Raw genomic sequence first — 20,664 nt, 5'->3', positions numbered from 1 at the left:
AATGATTATTTATGTAAGATATACAGACAATAAAAGCTGCGTTGCAAAACGCTTTATCGTTTTTACTATGGTGCAAAGCTTTAAATTTGTTAACTATAGTAACGGTTGTAACAAGAAGAATTTGGAAGGAAAAAAGGTCTAGCATGTTCCTAAGTCTAACAGAGTAGACATTTCTTTCAAAAATAAGACACTTTACAGCAACAACAAAATTAAGAATAGGACATGTCTAAGATGTATAGTGTAATGAGCAAGCGATATTATAGTCATAAGTGTGGCCTCTAATGTTGTTCAAGTAAATTTCATTTCATTGTAGGAACAATCAATGGTAAACCTTCAGATAAAGTATCTTGTAAAAGAAGTGATGAACACTAGACAATAAACAATCCAAGTTTTACCAAATTCAAGATATGATTTGTTATTAATATGTTATCTCTGTATCCCAATGATTACATAAGCCGTGTCAATCTCCAGTCATCTCATATTAACGAGCTTCATTAGGAAACGACAGAACATTCATAGCAAGTCCCTTATCACAATTATCCACAGAATCAGATGAATCTGTGTAGGTATCATATGTGTTGCGATACGATCTATATACATTTGTGTGTGTGTTTGTGTGTGTGTGTGTGTGTGTGTGTGTGTGTGTGTGTGTGTGAGAGAGAGAGAGAGAGAGAGAGAGAGAGGACATATGCAACAACACGACGGAAACATATAATACAATATCTTCCCACTTCACCTAATCCAAACATGTGGCTTGTAACTTTGAACTTGATCCGAGACATACAAGATTTTACACGACGACCTTCAATTAGACTCGCTGATCAAAAACTACAGATCGAAAAAGATATTACCGTTAAAAGACAGCATACGTGAAATGCAAAATACCTATATATATATATATATATATATATATATATATATATATATATATATATATATATATATATATACAGAGAGAGAGAGAGAGATCTTGTTTGCAATTGCATTTCTTAAAATTTATTTACGATTCTTGATTTTTACTTGCAAATAATATTTGAAAATATTTTGCTTTCAAAACGAAATATCTGGTAAGAATTACATGGTATGTATCTCGAAAAATTAGCATCCGCAAATAATGTGATGATACAGTACAGTACTAATTGTACGTAATCCATTAAGAATAAGTTTCACTTTTTAATTTGTTGGAAGGAAAATTCAGTTTAATGAGGTATGTAGTAGTGAACACGTCATTGATTTCACACTTTTACATATTGTGAGGAGACTTGTGTCGTGAAGCTTGGTGCTTCCAGATCCCACCAATCAAGGGAAAAGTCAGGGAATTGCCTTCCCAGAACTAGTACTACAATTGTACTTCGGTTACATTGGTCTCTGTAATTAGTGAGCTTCAGGCCATATCGATGAATTGCTCTTTGGTGGTTCATGAATAAAGATACCATATTCTCTTACTTTACATCGAAGATCATACTTAAATTTATTTATAACTTCACACTTTCAACTCTTTGCCCAGTTAAAAGGATATTAAATCTTTCTTGTTTGTGTACAAGTTAATATTTTGAAAGTTTCATTTTCTGTTAGCTTCGCAATAATTCCAATATTTGAAGAATGCAAAAATATATACCTCTAATCTTTCCAGTTTCTTAACATCTTAACTATCATTTTGGTTTTGATTTAATTCGTACCCTGCAATAATTTTTTTGCCATTTTCTTTCTTTTCAAATTCATGTCATTGTGCATATCTTTATTTTGTATAACGTTTTGAACATGATTGTATCTATTTTATGTTTCACCTTTTTAATTAGATTGGATTAGATCATTGAATTAGTGTTTCTGACAATTAATAATAATATTTATCATGAACCTGTTTACGAGTTTAGGGTTATTGTCTATACGATGGATTGGTCTGGTGGTTTTTTTACGAAGTGGGTTTTGCGAAATGTCACGTAGTGAGTAGGATAAAACTACGTTGTAGCCCCGTATATTTGTATATAAGGGAGAACTGAGCAGTTCATTCATTCATATTTCATTCATTCATATTTCGGATTTTTATAGAATATATGTTTGTGTCAGTGTCAGTCTGCAGATGTGTTTAACGTTGTCTTGAGATAATCTGAGATGATATGAGATGAGTCATTTGTTTTGATTGTTAATTTCAATTGCTAAGTGCTCATTGGATTAAATTATTTTTCTGGGATTATTGTGAATTATCCAAGGTGTTCTGTATTAGACATCAGGACTGTTTTCAGACCAGTATATTTAAGGATCTGAAATTCATTAGGAACATTTGATTCTTTTGGACTTGTGAGTGTCTTTTGTAGGATTGTTTTGTTTTGTTTTTGTTAATACTATAAGTTGTACTTAAATCATCATTTTATAACTGTGATATTTGAAGTATTTTTTATCTTGCTTCTTTATGTTACTTAATTACTTAGGTTGTGACCATAAAGTTGTACAATTGTATTTAGAAACTTCTATTGGCTCGAATGTTCCAGGCTCCGAGGGGCACAATTCTTTAGTGGCGCCACAGCAGGCAACCTCCTTCTTCACCATGCCCTCCAAGATATAAGTTTTGGTAAATAATTGTCCACGTTACATGAAGGTGAAGTTGAAAAGCAATGAACATTTCAGCTGCAAAAGATCTCCCAACATCACCGCATTCACCTCGCGTCTATGGTAAATTGCTCTTTCACCTTTCGCGCCGTCATTGCTTCTTGGGTGAGTTGTAAATATTTATTATCACAAGCAATGCAACTAAAATTCATAGGTTCAAATGTATGAAAAATAAATAATTTGTATATTCTCATATACCTGAAACACACGCTTCTGAAAGTACGAATAAGACTATTGACTGTTCCTTAAATATTTTGGTTTGCGATGAAACTCGACGTTTGTTATTTCATCTGTTCCTTGTGTATTCATGCCACACGCTTTTGAATGATCTTGTAAAACGTACACTTTCTGGGGCTTTCTGTGTGCATATGTCTTGCAAACGGGTTGTTGTAGCATGGCGTAGAATTGCAGGGTTATGTTTGCAACTACCATATAGCTATATGCATGCCCCACACCTGCTCTGAGCTACACTTCAGTATCTTGCATTTAGAGCAAAGAATCCACAAATTTTATTGAATTGCCCATTTCTGCTCTGCATGCATTGTTGACAATGTACAATTAATTTATAAGAGCAAGTATCAGATATACAGGCCTGTTAGTTAATGTTCCCTTTTGTTTTAAATTATGTCAATTAAACATTTATTTTTTACAAAAGTAATTTTAATTGTTTTGTACTTTCGCCATGGTATCTATGATACAAAGCTGTAATCAACCCAACCGCTCTTTGAATTACAGCATATTAAGTTAACACAGGCTTGAGTCATTATTTTATAGTTGAAACATAAAAGTAACAAATAGCGGTTGAAATGTTGAAGACGTTTGCTTTTTTATCGTTTGTTTTAATTTCTGCGTTCATTCGTCTTAATTCAGATCTCAGTTTATCAGGTGGCAAAATATACTTTGATGACATGCCTTTTGTGAAAGAGAGCATATTACAATTAGCGATGACTGTATTTAGAAATAGCAGCAAATGCCAGAAACATGTGTTAATTTGTTTGTTTTTAAATGTCATTCCTATGATATAGAGACAATGCATTTTGCAGATTACATTTACTGCCGATAACATAGCCTTACGACTCTATGATTTTAAATTAAGTACCATAACTAGGCAAAGTCAATGGAATTTGTAAAATCCCAAAATATAGTTTCATTCTCTGATTATTAGATGAAACTTTAGTATTATGAATGAAATCCACAATAGACCCACACATTAGCAAGTCCAACGAATAGATTATTTCCGTATGAACTCCATGTAGATCCTGAATATGCTGATTTACCAATATTCTTGAATTTACTAACGTGCCAATAGTCTTGAATGTATCACAATGACTCTGTCCAGAATGTCCTTGAATGAATTTGCAATAATTTCAAAATATTGCCAGGTCCAAACAGTCTTTACAGCACTATGTAATTTCAACGAATAGTTTAAATAAATAATTCATCTGAAATACAAACTAACCACTGCATCAAACACGTCTACAGAATGATATTAAAACAACAATAGGAAATAAGAATTAATAATGAATTAATTATTTACTTCCTTTGGCTTGTATACTGTCTACAAATCTACGTCGCATTATTGACCTCCTTGATCTACGTCCCATGTGACTTCAATCGCTACATACCACATCTGACATAATTATCCAGTGAGAAAAATACACCAAACTTGGTTCATTATATAGAACACGAACCCAAGTAAACAGCTTATTTTAGGTCATTGGAATCAACAGTCATGCACCAACAGTAAATTCCACACTATATATATGCATAACAATAGAACAAAATTGCATCTACCCTGACGCTTAAACCTATCCTGTACGGCGAAGAATTAAGTTACGTATTTTATAGAGTAAATTTACAGTTTTGCATTGAGCTCAAATTAATAAATTTGCAGACTAGTTCAATTCACAGCAACGTAAGAAAACACACACACACACACACACACACACACACACACACACACATATATATATATATATATATATATATATATATATATATATATATATATATATATATATATATATATATATATATATATATATATATATATATATATATATATATATAGCTGGAGAGCAATGTCATATTTAGGGCACAATGTTGGCACATTAAGAAGTGGAGTTTAATAATCTTGAAGGACAATTGTTTTTATACATTAATCAGTAATCCTTCCTGCGTTTGAAGGCAATGAATACACATTTATAATTGCTCAAAATATAGTACTGGTTTTAGGTAGTTGTCAGCTTGGCTTGTTGATAAAACTTAAAATAAATTATTAACAATACTATATTATCTAGATTTTTAATGACGTTTCAGATTGATTGACATCGGAGTAGAAGGCAATTTGATCAGATAATCAAATTGATTTGGAAAAGGAAGATATATTCGCAAAATGAAAACGGATGTGCCTGGATTAGATGGGTTGAAGGTATATTGCAATAAAATCCGAAAATATTAAATATTTTATGTTGATTTGGGTAAGATCAGAGGCATTATTACACAAGTAACTTAGAAACACGCAGTATAATTCAAACGCACGTTTTATAGCATCATGTAAATTAATATGGATAATATATAATGTGTTTTAATATATAATGTCACTTCATTCATGATAAATTGATATGATGTTAAAATACTATAAGAATAAGAACGGTATACTACCAAGGTTTTGGGAAGCCAACTCCTGCCGTGCTAGATGCTTACACAAGAGAATTTAATTTCATCAGCTACAATTATATACTGGATAATATGTCACCTATGACAATTAAATATATGAGAAAGATAAACATACTGGCCAGAGTTATGCAATCGGCTCAAGTTTGAAATAACATATGTACTAAAGATTTAAGCGGCCAAGGTACTGACGCAGACGAAAGTATTATGAATACCTTAGTGATCATTGTATCCCAATCATAGGTGAAATTAAATTTTGATATTGTTGTGATTGTATCTTTTGCTACCCAGTCATTTGAAAACAAAAAACAATGCAAATAACGGCAACACTTATTGATCGATAATATTTGGGTACATAATCAATTATCAGTGATATTACAAAGGATAATTAACATTGTGACAGTATGACTATGAATTTTCAGCACAGAAAATGATATTAAGTGAGTGAAAAGAATGTGTAAACGATGGATAATTATCGTGATAATTTGAAGGTCAAATCTATTGCTGCGTTGCGTTTTCTTGGACGTTAACCTTTATTGATAGCATTAGTTGCGGGAGGTTCTGACAATTACTTCTTGGCAATTTTTAAAAGTCTTAACTTCTGGGTTATTTGCACCTTTGGTCAAGACTGCAAATAGCCTGACTCTGATGCAAAAATAGGAAAGCAACAACCTGTCCAGCTGTTTGCTAACGTAAACATACCACACTACCAGTAATTTCGGGTAACGTAGTTGCTGCACATTGCACTAAAACAACGAATTACCAACATTATATTAACCCTAGTTTATTTTGTAAACGATCGCCACTTGCACCCTTCTATCTTTTAATAAAATCTACGGATAAATTTTTAAAAAATGAGCAATAGCTGATATATTAATACCCATATTAATGAAGGTATTCCTACAATAGCTTCTTTAAACAGCTGTTTAAGCCTGCAACCTGATAATATTTAATGCGACAAAGTAACAGCTTGGATCTTGTCAAAGAGCGTCAATAAACGTACGACTTTCTACAGCCATAGGGCTGGCTGGCTGGATGGATGGATTGGCTGGAAGAACCAAAATGGTAACGTAATGACCTACAGTGTTGCAGTAAAGCCATTGAATTACATTCAACCCACAGTGTACCTTTTACATGACTGGAATTATAAGATGGAATTCCGGATTCTTGAGAAGTCCAAATAATTCTGATGCGAAATCAGAACTCTGACTAAGGGCAGTATACAATGGGTTGTGTTTACAAGGACATATGGTTGTGTGAACCATGCTTATTTTCCTTTGTATCATATAGTTGTGTAAACCATACTTATTTTCCTTTGAATCACATGGTTGTCTGAATCATACTGATTTTCCCCTTGTATCATAAGGTTGTGTCAACCATACTTATTTTCCTTTCTATCAGTTGGTTGTTTGAACCATACTTATTTTCCTTTGTATCACATGTTTGTGTGATCCATGGGTACATTTCCTTTGTGACATATGGTTGTGTGAACCATACTTATTTTCCTTTCTGTCATATGAGTTTGCGAATTAGAAAAGCGGGCAAGATTAGAGATTATAAATGAGGAGGAAAGAAACATCCGCAAAACGATTTGGACAGACAATTAGAGTTATTAACCGCTAGAAAAGGAGAACAAGAATCTGCCTCCAGCAAGCTAAATGGCACCAAATTAGCTTTCGTCGACGACGGAAAAGATACCATTGATAGTTGTATCCATCGGTTTGAGCCATATGCCGAGAACCGGAAGTGGGGGAGAGATGATCGGGCTCTACATCTCAGTACTTTATTAAAAGGAAAGCGCTGCATGTACAACTGTGACTCCCCAGAAGCGGTGTTTAATTACAATGCACTGAAGGAAAATGATTGTAAAGGTTCAAGTTGACTGATTAGTTTCTTTAAAAAACAGTTCAGGTATAACAGACCCGAGAAGGGAGAAACTTTTATCCATTTTATTGTCAGAATAGCTTATATTATTTCCAACTATGGATTGAATGTGCTAAATTGCAGAATTAAATCAACATCTGAAATAGAATGCATTTTCAAACGAAACCAAGTCCAAGGGATCGACGCCTAGAGAGCCCGTGAAATCGACTGAGGTAAGAAGGTTTGGTAATGATACAGGTCGGCACGGTATACGTTGTTATGCATGTAAAGAATGGGGTCATGTACTTCAAGGTGTCCTGAAAGAAAGGGTCCTGTACATCTGGTAGCTGTGGATGTAGAGAACAAAAGCAGGTCCGCTGGGCCTATATAGGTCGAATCCCATATCCCATCACTCGGTACGTGTCTTTTTCCGAAGCGTGGGTACCAACAGCGAAAATTACCTTTAACGGGCAAGAGGTCGCGGTTATTACAAGTGTGGTTGTCAAGTGTAGTCTCGTGAATAATAGCCAAATGCTCAAGTGGGAGTCGTCCTCTATGCTACTCGATCAGACGATTGATCGCATACATGTAGCAAGAGTTGAGATTGAAACTTTATTTTTCACTGGAAAAGTCGATGCTCTCTGCATGGATTGCCCAATTTATAATCTGACGATGGGGAATGTCGAAGGTTCCCGTCTTCCGACCATGTCAGATTTTAGAATGCCTTTAGCTCAGGCAGTTGAAATTCAAGCACAAGCCCAGCGAGATAAAAATGTGTTACATTCATTAAATGTTCTCGACTCCAACAACGGGATTTCGCACGACGAATTCATACTAGTGCAAAGCCATGACGAATTATTGAAATCGATTGTTGAGAAAATTGCGTCGGACGCCATTAAACACTGCAAGGGTCTGGACCACTCAAAGCAACGTTCAAGATACGGAAGAATGGGGTAATCCACAAGGAGCTTACCACACAAGACGGTAGGAAGTATTGGCAATTGGTTGTGCCCCCAAAATACATATCTTGTGTATTGAGGGTGGCGCATGAGCCTAGCATGGCGGGTCATGTGGGTAAGGGGAAGACCACCAGTGCTTGCTGAATTCTGCTGGCCTGGTGTTAACAGTGCTATCATGCAGTTTTGTCGACCTTGTGACGTGTGCCAGAAAACTGTATATAAGGGGAGGGTTTCATGAGTTCCCCTGGAAAATGTGCCTTTAATAGACACACAATTTAAAAGGTTAGCAGTGAATATTGTTGGGCGAATATAAACTGTGACCAATAGGAAAAACAGGTATATCCTTAAACTTGTTAATTATGCAACCAGATACTCTGAAGCCGTAGCGTTGCCAAATATTGAAACGGAACGGGTTCAGCGAGAAATAGTGTGGTTCTCACCCTTGAATTTTTGTTCTGGATAAAGATTCGAGGCCCAATGCAAATTCTACGTGAATTTTGGGCAGGTGATGTCGCCGACGAGGAAGTAAAAACTACTTACCAATACGTGCTTGATTTGCACGAGAAGCTTGAAAACACTTGTCAGATGGCACATGAAGAACTTGTAAGTTCGAATCGCAAGTATGTCAAGTACTACAATGGTAAGGCGCGTAATAGAAAATTCGTTGTGGGCGATCGTGTTAGCGCTTCTTCCCACTTGCACAAACAAACTATTAGTTCAGTGCAAAGGTCCCCACGAGGTTAAGAAGGTCAAAAATGGAATGGACCATAAAATCGACATGAATGGAAAGTTGGGCATATTTCCTGCTAATATGATAAAGATATAAGTCGATGGACGTGAAGACGCTTTAGAAAAGTGAGTTTTGAACGAACTCGGTAAAACGTTGGTGAAGATGACACAGTGGAGATCTCAAAATAGGAATTCTTCTAGAATATCCATTGAGTGTTTAAAGGGAAAGGATATAACAGGTAAATGTGAGTGCAGAGTTGAGCAAAGACCAGCTAAAATTCAAGTTGAATACGTCTGATCCGATGAATAATAAAGGTTACCCAGTACTATTTAATGCACGAGAGGCGGTGAATTAATATGTTAATCAAATTATGGACTTAAGGGTTATCGAACCCCCTAATTCGACATACTCATTTCCCGTCGTCCATGTCACGAAGAAGGACGGTACTAACCGCTTTTGTATTGAGTTCAGTGAATGAAATAAGGCCAAGGTGTTCGAAGCCGAACTGATGCCAGATATGGGAGGGGGGTCTTTTTGCGAAATTGTCGAGTCAACGCTCAATTTCAAAATTTGATTTATCCAAAGGATATTCGCAGGTAACCATCGTTGAAGAGTCCCGTCACTTGGTTACATTTGCTACCCATAAAGGGCTGTACCAATTTAAGGTAATGCCATTTGGATTGGTAGGCGTCAGTGCCACTTGGTGCTGCTTGATTTGCAGGTTTCTAACATATTTAGTAAGCGTTGATAGCTTCGTGGACAACAATTTTGTGGATTGAGATATTTAGAATGAACATCTATCCGTTCTGACTGAACTCTTCAAAAGACTCCACAAAGCGAAACTTATGGTGAGACCAACTAATTGTGGTGTTGGCTATACATATTTAGAGTGCTTGCCTCATATACTCGGTGGATTAAGGCAGTTAACACTTCACTCCAAGAAAGTAGAAGCAATTATAAACTCACTTAAACAAGTTAACAACCAAAGAAATTGCTGTGTGGACCATCATATGAAAGAGCTTTCAATGCACTGAAGGAAACGCTGATTAGATTACCTATATTAAAGTTACCTGATGCTAGCGAAACGTTTATCCTAAGAACTGATGCCCCTCATAATGGATTGGGAGAGGTTTTGCTGCAGGAGCAAGAACTGAACGTATTTTGTGGGAGTAGAAAAGTGTTTCCCAGGGAACAAAAATAGTCATTAATCAAAACGTTGTGTCTGGCCATAATTTGCGGGTTTGGGAAATTTCATGCATATCTTTTTGAGAGAGATTTTGTATTCAAAACTGTTCACCAACTCGTGTTGTATTTCAGCAAAGCTAATGTCGATAACGCTAGGTTTATGTGTTGAGCGATGACACCACAACCTTATCGTTTTCGAGCTGAGGCAATCAGAGACGTCGAAAACGTAGGTGCAGACTATTTGAGTAGGATATGAGTGGCAAATCCGTACTTGTTTTATATACCCAATCTAGGTATTGGGCACCAAGTATGGTAAATACTTTTTTTCCCCTTTTCCGTGAATATTAAGAAATGTGTCCATTTTCTTTGAGGTGTGAGGCATTGTCACGGAATAAGGCAAGAAATTAATTTGGTAATAACTTTGCACAATTTGGGTAATTCCTTAGACGCATACAGCGTTGCCCTTGGTACTTCATATTTGTTTTCTTGTTATTTTTTTGGTGACTGGGCAATACATGCTTCTAGCCGTAGGTCTCTCGCTTCGAGATACCAAAATAGCACGATGTGCACAGGTAGTTTACCCTGGTTGTGTACACCTTTTTCTGTATCTATAGGAGACATGTTGTTATATGCGACACAGTGATCGCTTGGATATTGTCAAGGAGCGTCAATACATTTACGTCTTTTACAACCACAGGGATGGATGGATGGATGGACGGGCTAGAAGAACCATAATGGTAACGGAATGACCTGCAGTATGGCAGCGAAGCCAGTGAATTTCATTCAACCCACAGTGTATCTGTTACATGACTGGAATTATAGGATGGAATTCCGGATTCTCGAGAAGGACAAATAATGATGTGAATTCCGAACGCTGAATAAGGGCAGTATACACTGTGTCGTGTTTACAAGGACATGTTGTTGTGTGAACCGTACATAGTTTCTTTTGTATCATATGGTTGTGTGAACCATACTTATATTTTTGTGTCATATGGTTGTATGAACCGTACATATTTTTCATTGTATCATATGGTTGTGTGAAACATTCTTATTTTCCTTTGCATCATATGGTTGTTTGAACCATACATGTGCTTGTATTATATGATTCTGTGGATCGTACTCATGCTTACTCCTTTGTATCTTATGATTCATACTTCTCTCATTATATATATATATATATATATATATATATATATATATATATATATATATATATATATATATATATATATATATATATATATTGTGAATATATGAACCATATTCATATTTTTATACATAAATCTGTTTTATTTTTATAACGTTCAGTACGATAGTCTTATAGGCTAAGCGTATGTAGTAGATTGTGAGTCTAATTGCGATTGTATTATCTTGAACATTTATTTTTCATTTCATAAAATACCGTTCTCTCACATTGTGTTGTGCTATCACTCAGTCCAAAAATCCATTCGGTTTCAATCTCACTATGATATATATATATATATATATATATATATATATATATATATATATATATATATATATATATATATATATATATATATATATCAATAGCAATCATTACCAGTCTCATTTTGCAACCTCATTTGTTTTTTTTTAAACCTGTACATACATTTAGATGAAGTATTACGATAAATATAACATTGTTAATCCATCGTAATATGATATGGCTACTTGAGTGTTCTTGTTTTTTATGTTAGTCTTTATAGATGAATGTTATTATGGCAAGTAAGCTGTCTTGCTGATACTTGAATAAAAACTATTTTCATTCATCCTTTCAAACAACATATCTTTCTGATATTTGAATTAAAATTTTTAATTGTTTTACTTTTCGTCAAATATTCCATTTGTTTACAGTACAATTTCATTCATGTCTAAAAAAATAAGCAATTTTTTTTATTGTTCTTTGTTTGAAACAAATAATGAATTCATGAGTTTTAAACCACTGTTGTGGTATAAACGGTCAAATTCTGTACGTGTTTTAATTGAGGTCATTATGCTTCTTTTGTGTATAGCTTTTCTTTCCAAAGTAAATTGTAATTTTGATATGACTGTCTCGTAGCCCAATTAATAAGTTATTAACTGCTTTATGTAACTTTGATCAATCATTTTCACTCTTAATCAGTTCTTTTTTGAACGAATGGGTAGACTTTGAAATAGCCATTCAGATCAAATGGAATCTCCTAATCCATATTTGAAATACAATAAGTATTATTTTAACCTGTTAGATACCATCCAGAGCATTTAACCGGCATTTAATGGCCAATATCCTATCATAAATGTTGTTTGTTTAGATCTAGGTACATAATAAACAATCTTGACCGGATAGTGCCTGCATATTGTGAACTTAAACTCTTGTACATGCCATCCTGATTTGCACTAGTACCGAAGGTGCTAATCAATGACACAGTGCGATACAGTCAGTATTCCTCTCTCCATCTTTGATCATATACTATTCATGGTTTGCTTTAGTATATCTATGCGGCATGATGGTATTTTTACCTCTTACTTGACTCTTAATCATGACAGTCACTTAAAGTTAAATGGTTTACCCGATATCATCGTAATGAGATAGTCGTTGTGTACTACATTATTTAACGGGATTTTGTTTGAATTTTGCAATACATACATTCCTAAGATCCCCAAAGAAGAATATGTAGCGTAAACGTATACGTTGTACCAATGTATAACTGAAGCTCTAAAAGTGTTTGATTATATATATATTTATATATATATATATATATATATATATATATATATATATATATATATATATATATATATATATATATATATATATATATATATATATATATATATTCTTTTTCTCTCGAATATTTAGGTACTACGCTTATAAACATTTCAACTTAATTTTCAGTCAGCTGTTCCATAGACTGTCTAATGAATCCAAAAGGTTCTACAAATATAATTACCCTACAATTGTTTTTTTTTTTAGGGTACAAAATCGTTGATGAATTATATATAATCCTTGTGGTTGTTGTATAAGCATCGGTGAACTGATAGATATTCTAGTTGGAAAAAAAACTATAAATAAAACACTGAATGCAATTTAGATATTTAATTTCTAGCTGCATTTTGTTATGTGCTGGATCTCTATACGTTCCTGATAAACCACCGATATCTCTTAGTTCGCTTTCAGTCAGATCTTTTTAACAAATGTAAACTATGCTAAAGGAATGAAAATATATTTTGTACTCCTCATTGAAAACCATACGGTTTATATTTTCTATTCTATTCTCTTTATTTTACTTTTGGATCTAAACCAACGCATCGTTAAATAACCGAATGCAAACAATTAGCTTGTTGATTGATTTGAGGTACAAATAAAACTCTGAACTTTGATAAACCAGGATCTGTGATCATTATAGTTGTTACACCCGTGGCGTACCTCTTTGGAGTTGACGACGATTTCCCAATCAACATCACATTGTCAAGTATACGACTCTACCAGACAAGAAAACGCAATTAGCTGGTGTGCGTTGCACACTTTCGTTACAATTGGTACCGATTACACGATGCTTCCTCTGGCAATAAAATAAATGACAAAGGGGGACTTTGGCGGGTTTGCGATACGCTTAACTGTCATTTATGCATCTTAAAAATGGTTAATACATCTTCTAATAGAAACCATGACTTTGGATTTTGTTGCAAAGATCATTAGCAGCATATTTGGTTTGAAAGAGAAGTCATTAATTTCTCTTAAATTACAATTCATATTAGACGCATTTGGCATACTTACACAATAGTGGGTCAAGTTGCCTTTTAAAACTATTTCTGAGGCTGGGCTGTTGATCATAAGGTAATCCAATTTGCAGGCACTGGTAAAAATCATTACCAGGTCACTTTCGTAAGAAAGAAGGACTGAGCCTGAAATGGGAAATGCACTAAGAAAAATATCTTAAAACACGGATAAGAGCTCGTTAAAGAAATATACTGAACAATAATTATACATTGTGTGACTGACAGGAGGTATAGAATCTGACGCCCTTAACACAGAAGCACTTAAACACTTTCTCTAAATTGTAACGGTGGCTCCAAAATTAAGAAGGTGGTATAAATTGGGCCAAATTATGACAGGATTGCAGGATTCACACATATACATTTCTTGTTTAGTACAGTAGCTAATATTTACGACAAATTTATTTTATCAGGAGACACAGAGTTTACGTGATGAAGACTGCCAAAAATCATGAATAGCTTCCGATTTCGCGTTTAAAACATTTGCATTCAATAGTGTGGTTCGTGTATTGAAATTCTAACACTAGAAGAACGTAAATCGTTGGATATCGTATCCTATACTAACGCGGAAAGTTTTCACACCTGTTTTGTCAATGTGCATCAGGAATTTCTTTCAGCGAGAATGATGCTTTTTAATGAAGTACGGATGACAACAAAAGTAAAACGAGAAGGAAAGGAGACGGGAGGATTAGTGATATTATGCAAATACTCGAAAATATCGATGACACTTTTCATATATATTTATATGTGTGTGTGTGTGTATATGTGTGAATATAGTATTGTCATACACGTTAGATAAGTTTTAAGTCGTACTCTACGGAGATTCGAAACTGGGTGCACGTGCTAACAGCACCCATCGCATTACCAGTAAGTACCAACCCCTATACCATCTATATTATGCACACAACACCTACAATAAAGTATGTTACCCAGTCGGTGGTACAGGCATCCGTGTCTTGCCGACACACACCCGGATGTCGACTTAGTAATTAATATTCATAGAAATACACAGTTATAGGACAAATATCGACTTGCCTGTAAACAACAACAATTATAACTTTCTTAGATGAGAATTAATAAGGCTGTTAAGTCTGATGCTTACATCGCTTAATATATGTCATATTATTATTTTTATCTTGTCGTCATAGCTTTAAAAATAAAACGTTGCTAAATGTGACAGTAGCATACTTTGATTACAGATGTGTACATATAAATATAATTTTGTATGGTTGGATTTATGCACATATCGGAAGGCAAATGCTTTATCCTTGCTTCAGTATAAATAGGACACGACACTACAAAGTGATGCCCCTTTCCAATTTGTGTGGTACATATCAGTCAAATTATATTTTCAAAGCGATATATTTATACCATCCTATATTTACTCTAATTAGTAATTTTATTTAATTCGTCAGCAAATAAATTACTGAAATAGTCCAGTCTAAGTTAGCTAAATACATTTGCCGTGTAAACTTGTCTTCAATACACTTGTATGTACATAATCTATCCCTTCTAGTGAACTGGTCAGTCAGTTCTTGCTTTAAAAATATCTTTACCTCGCTGTGTTAACGGTTGCATAGACATTCATTCATCAAGGACATCCATTCTTGGCAAATCATCGCCATATGGATATTTTAATAATAACTTTTTCACATTATTTTCTCAACAATTATAGTTTCACCACATTTCAATTAATGAGTGTAACAATGTTTTGGCAATCTACTTTCTGGCATAGTTAAAATCCGAAACTGGTATCTTTGAATAGAATATATAAGATGTTGTCCAGATTTGTCCAACATATAAAACTACGTTACAATAGCATTTACTGAAATAAAAAAAAAACTAACAAACAACGCAAATTAAATAAACATATCAATAGTAACGGGTAGTTTGCGAAAGTTAGATAAACTGCTCTTCAGTGTGTACATCATTTTTCCTACTGGCAGGTCAATGTTTTCTGATTCGTGCACGCACTTGTTTTAGGAGAATATGCAAAACAAATATGTATGGTATATTGCAGCTGCAAATTGACTTGTACCGTAATATCATTTATGGTATTTACCTAAATAATCTTCCTGCAGATTATAGCAGTTTGTGTTTTCCAAGGTTAGCCAATAGTTTCAAGAACAATGATCTCTCTGTATAATTATCATTTTTCAGGATCTGAAGCACTGTCGTTATGAATATTAATTAATCGCATGCAATAAACTCTCTTCATACGTATGTTAGTGATTTCGTGGTATTACAATATTAGCATATTTGATCGCAATTTCTCACATAATAGATGGAATGGCACTAGGTTGAATGAGTGGCGTATGTTGGTTCAATACCACTACACTTGACGGATCCTTGATTTAGTCTGGGCATTGATTTGGGAGCTATTGGTATTACTACTAGTAATATTAATAACGCTATGTCATTTTGATTGATCTTCAAGATATTATTATATTATATTAATGCTCAGTGGATACGAAATTCCAATTTTTCCAAATTGTGGAATTTGGTCATACTTTTATTATCAAGGTACTGAGACATTTCCAACAATAAGAGTGTATACATTTTTTAAAGCTATATAGCACTCTCGTTCCAATAGAAAGTGACCATTGTCTTCCAACATAATTGTAAAATTAAAGTTCTTTTCATCTACCTTGGGTAAATTGTGAGCACTTGCATTTTCCTGATACATAAAGTAAAGTATTGTCAGAAAAAAATATTTTTAAGAGAGGTTCCAAATATTATCCCGAAACACTCCTTGAATGCAACATTTAATGATATATATTCCTGATAATCTAGCGTTAAAAGATGTTTTAATTCTAGCTGGCCTAATTAATAAAACCTCCCCTATAATTAGACTGGAAAGGCAATAAATCATTTACGTTTAAAAGCGCCTGACTTACCATACCTTTCCAAGACCAAGACGTTATAATCCAAAAATAATTATGTAAATTATTTCTTTCCAGAACGTCTATATATGTAAGTAAGCATGAGGTTACATATGCGAAATATATATTGTACGTTATAACAGTAGACAATCTTAGTCCATTATTTTTAATGTCTATTGATCCGTATGGCGATGGCTGCTTCCCTCGCTCTGCATACACAAAGTCATTCTGGATGGACTTTTCAACCATAACAAGACTATTTGTAAAGTTGAAGTTCAACCTTTCAACTGTACTTCCCTCACTAGCCAAAAAGCATACCACGTAATCACAGCTTTTTATTCTAGTTATAAAATGTTCATAGGTTTTTGTGAGGATACAAAATCATGAAACAGGCTATGTTACTCATCTGGGAATATCATACTATAGGTTACGTCATTCCATTAAACGTATCTACAACACACGTACAGGAACATAACAAGCCATATATTGCAAATTTTGGGATAAAAGAACCTAAAAGAAACCACTGAGTCCAACGGTAGCTTTGAACTTAAGGAACGCAAAATACTTGAGGTCAACAGGTTGCACCACCTTCTTGCAAAACGTGTCATGATTTCCCTGCAGAAACGAGTAGTGAACACGAATTTAAACGATATCACATTTACAGTTACAAAGTGTCCTTTCCAACCTTCGCTAGCCAAGGTTTCGATAGGTTAACCCTAACTACACCTTGGCAGATGGATCAGAGATTTCAGTGCTTCGGGTCTGTGAATTTCAATGGATGCGGGTGAAAGCCACCGTATCCATTCAAAATCAAGATCTTCAAATTAGAACATTGTTCCTACATGAGCGAAATAAGTGCAGACCAGAACTGGAATGGACTCTTAAAAAATGATTTTCTACTGCCTGACCGATTTTGTGCAAATAGATCCTTTCCATCAAATACCCCAGTACTAGATTCCTTCTCGTACGTAGTGATACTTTTGATGTTAAACTTACAAATTATTATTTTGAAGTTCACTACCTCTACTATTTCGGCCCATGTACTACAAAGTACCGTTGTTACACGCTATTAGGTACTTGCCATTACATGCTAAGGGAGGCAACTATGAAATCTAACAGATGTCGCTAGGACAAAGCACTGAAATATAAGATCGATCCGAAAAGGTTTAGGTAGGGTTAACATATCGGAACCTCGTCTAGTGAAGATGTTTTTTTTCCATGATGTACTATAGCACAAAAAATAATTATGAACGTAACATTACCAGGTTTACATTATCTTTGTGAATAGTGAAGACAGGTATTGATGTTTCTCACTATAAAAATGTAAGTAGCAATATACTGACGTACATCAGTATTTAGTCACATTATGTCTATAAACAAAACAAATTGCCAACGACTTTTACCGGCACGTGTTTAGTAGGCTTCGATCTGGGCTAAACAAAAACTGAACCAAAGTAACGACGAGTCACAAGTTACTACATATTTAGGAACTGACGACGAAACTAGACTGGATAAAACACTACGTCATAATTTTTCAGTTTTGTTCTTTCCGGTTTCTTGTCATTTTATCACGCGTGTATTTCTTAGCCTGACGATTAAAGTTTGCCAAAATGCAAAACATTCCATATCATCTGGTGCAAAACATTTCGATCCTATAATATTTTGTTACAAAAATGCTTGTTTAATAATGGACCCGAATTGTAAAGATAAACTTCATTAACATTTATGTAAATCTATGATGCGTTACTAGTATATTTGCACGTGCATTTTATTAGTTTATGTCAAATTTGTTTGTTCTTCATCTAGATCAGATGTATCGGGTACCATCGACTTTCTGGAATGTTTACCGTAATCATCAATCTAAATGGTTAAATTTGTTCTTCTTATAGTCTTGCTATATTTGCTAATTAAACTCTTCTTAATGAATAAATAAAGACTAATTGATAGACTGCTGCAAAATCAAGTGTTGGCTCCAGCGTTCAATTCCAATAATAATTAAATCCAGCTCTTGTTTTTCATTGAATCTTCAATGTGCTTTCTTCCAAACACGCTTACATTAATGAGGTCTTTACAACTTATACGTCCAGTTACTGCGTAACATAAATATGTGTAACTATCTATATCAATCACAAAATTAAATAATATCTTTACACATAATAATCATCACACGCGGCATGAATTAATTCTACATCCGCAGCAATAAAAGTCCTGAAATCAAATAGTAATACACAAAAATCATTTTTTTCCTGTTTCTTTTGAACAGGATGAAGTACAAGATGCCATAATTTTTTGAAGCTGCATTCGTCGAAGGCCCAGTAGAAGGAATTATGCCATTATAATGAAATAATAATTTAAAGTTTCTTATTATTAATTTATTCAGAGATTCATTTCAGAGTCATTGTAAATTCATGACAACTATTTTCATAAGACATTCTCACCAATTTACTTATAGATTTGCTTTGGTGATATCCGTATTCCTGTTACATGTGGCCTTGGTGGAAATACATTATCATTACAGCGTTTTGTCTTTCATAGTGATTCTTTTGGAATGTCCTGACCAGGTAGTATCTTTAAAAGCATATGAGAATTTAAAGTATGTGCTTCAGATTGTTTCAAAACGGACAAGTTGGCTGAAATTACATGTTTTGAAATGACTAATATTTTAACGTTATTCGGTACATATGAAGCTATTTGTCTTTGAGATGGCACTTTTGAAGTCGCAGAGTTGTTAATGCTGCTAAGTATGTGCTTAACTCCTTGAGACCGTGATGCAAAAGGCTATTAAAAGTCATAGGCAGGATCAGTAATAGTACATTTTCCACTTATTGTCCATCTCCTGGTATGGTCCAGTTTTGCGTCAAGATTGGTTCCCAACGCAGCAAAATTGTTTGCATCACATCCGTGGATATATTAGAATTAATGTATTGAACGGTATAGGCAACTTAATCATCTACTTTATTTGAACGGTCCTGTGTTAAGTACATCGTGAGGAATGCAAACAACTTCGTGACTCGTGACCAGCATGACTATCATTCCATATTCCCCCATACTGGAGAGTTGATCATTTATTAATTCGATCCAGTCTGATAACATATAGTGCTCAAACCTTCGACTAATAATCAGCTTATCTGAAAACCTAATAAACGCATTTCACAGTGCGAAGAGATAATTAATATCTTCGTATCATATTTCTAGTCTTAACGATCTCACTAGGATAACCTCGACGAATTTGCACGGATCTGTTAGCATGATTCTTAGCATAATTCAGCATCAATTCAGTATAATGATAATCCCTTAACGCTGCAAGTATAGGACGACTCTATTCTTTATGGTTGCTAACATAACTATTTGATGTGTACCTCCATGGATATTATCTGCGTTAGGGCTTAGCTAAAGTCAAATTAAGAAGCAAGAAATCGTTGATTAAGCCAATACAATTTTCCTTCACCGACGTCTCGTATCCCCTAAATAAAAACTTACATCTCCTGCTTATAGCTTTATGATGTATAGACTTACAGTCCTAAAGTCTTAACCTAGTAGCTGGCTGTGGAACGGTGTATGAATGTTATGTATATTTAATTTATTTGGTGTGCTTGACCTTTGTCCCTGATTGTTCGTAACATAAGTATGACCTACACGACTGTTATCCTTTTCTAAAAAGTTGTTTGCTGATATTTTAATTCATTTCATTCCTCCTTTAAGTTCAGTCTATATAGTTATTTTCTGTTGTATTAAGATATAATTTGAAAGGAATCGTTTATTTATATTACTCATCGGAATTACAAAGTGTTCGTTTACATTTAGGACAAAACAAATTCGGAATTATTGTACATTCCTTCCACTATATCCTAGTATCATGGTAATACAACAATATTTTTTGGTATATCAGCTCGCTCAAGACTATTGGTATGTCTGTGCATTCAGTATTGGGATTCATTCGGAACACTCTATACTTTTGGACTTGTGCTGGAAAGTTTAGCATTATTTGAGATTTAAATCACAA

At 34.3% G+C, this 20,664-nt stretch overlaps 1 protein-coding gene across 1 annotated transcript in view; it reads right to left on the bottom strand.

Moving 5' to 3' along the window:
- LOC149786605 (cadherin-related family member 2-like) overlaps positions 1–20,664 on the bottom strand; it is a 143,199-nt gene that overhangs the window by 80,767 nt on the left and 41,768 nt on the right. Inside the window, exon 4 of the mRNA XM_089977105.1 lies at positions 13,781–13,908. Coding sequence (XP_089833231.1) covers positions 13,781–13,908 — 128 coding nt within the window. The remainder of the gene's footprint in view (positions 1–13,780; positions 13,909–20,664) is intronic.

The sequence above is a fragment of the Sinohyriopsis cumingii genome, chromosome 12 (genome assembly GCF_028554795.1).
Source record: "Sinohyriopsis cumingii isolate HCF-2022 chromosome 12, ASM2855479v2, whole genome shotgun sequence".
NCBI lineage: Eukaryota > Metazoa > Mollusca > Bivalvia > Unionida > Unionidae > Sinohyriopsis > Sinohyriopsis cumingii.
The sequence above is the reverse complement of the archived record's forward strand: the minus strand, read 5'-3'. Positions and strand labels throughout refer to the sequence as shown.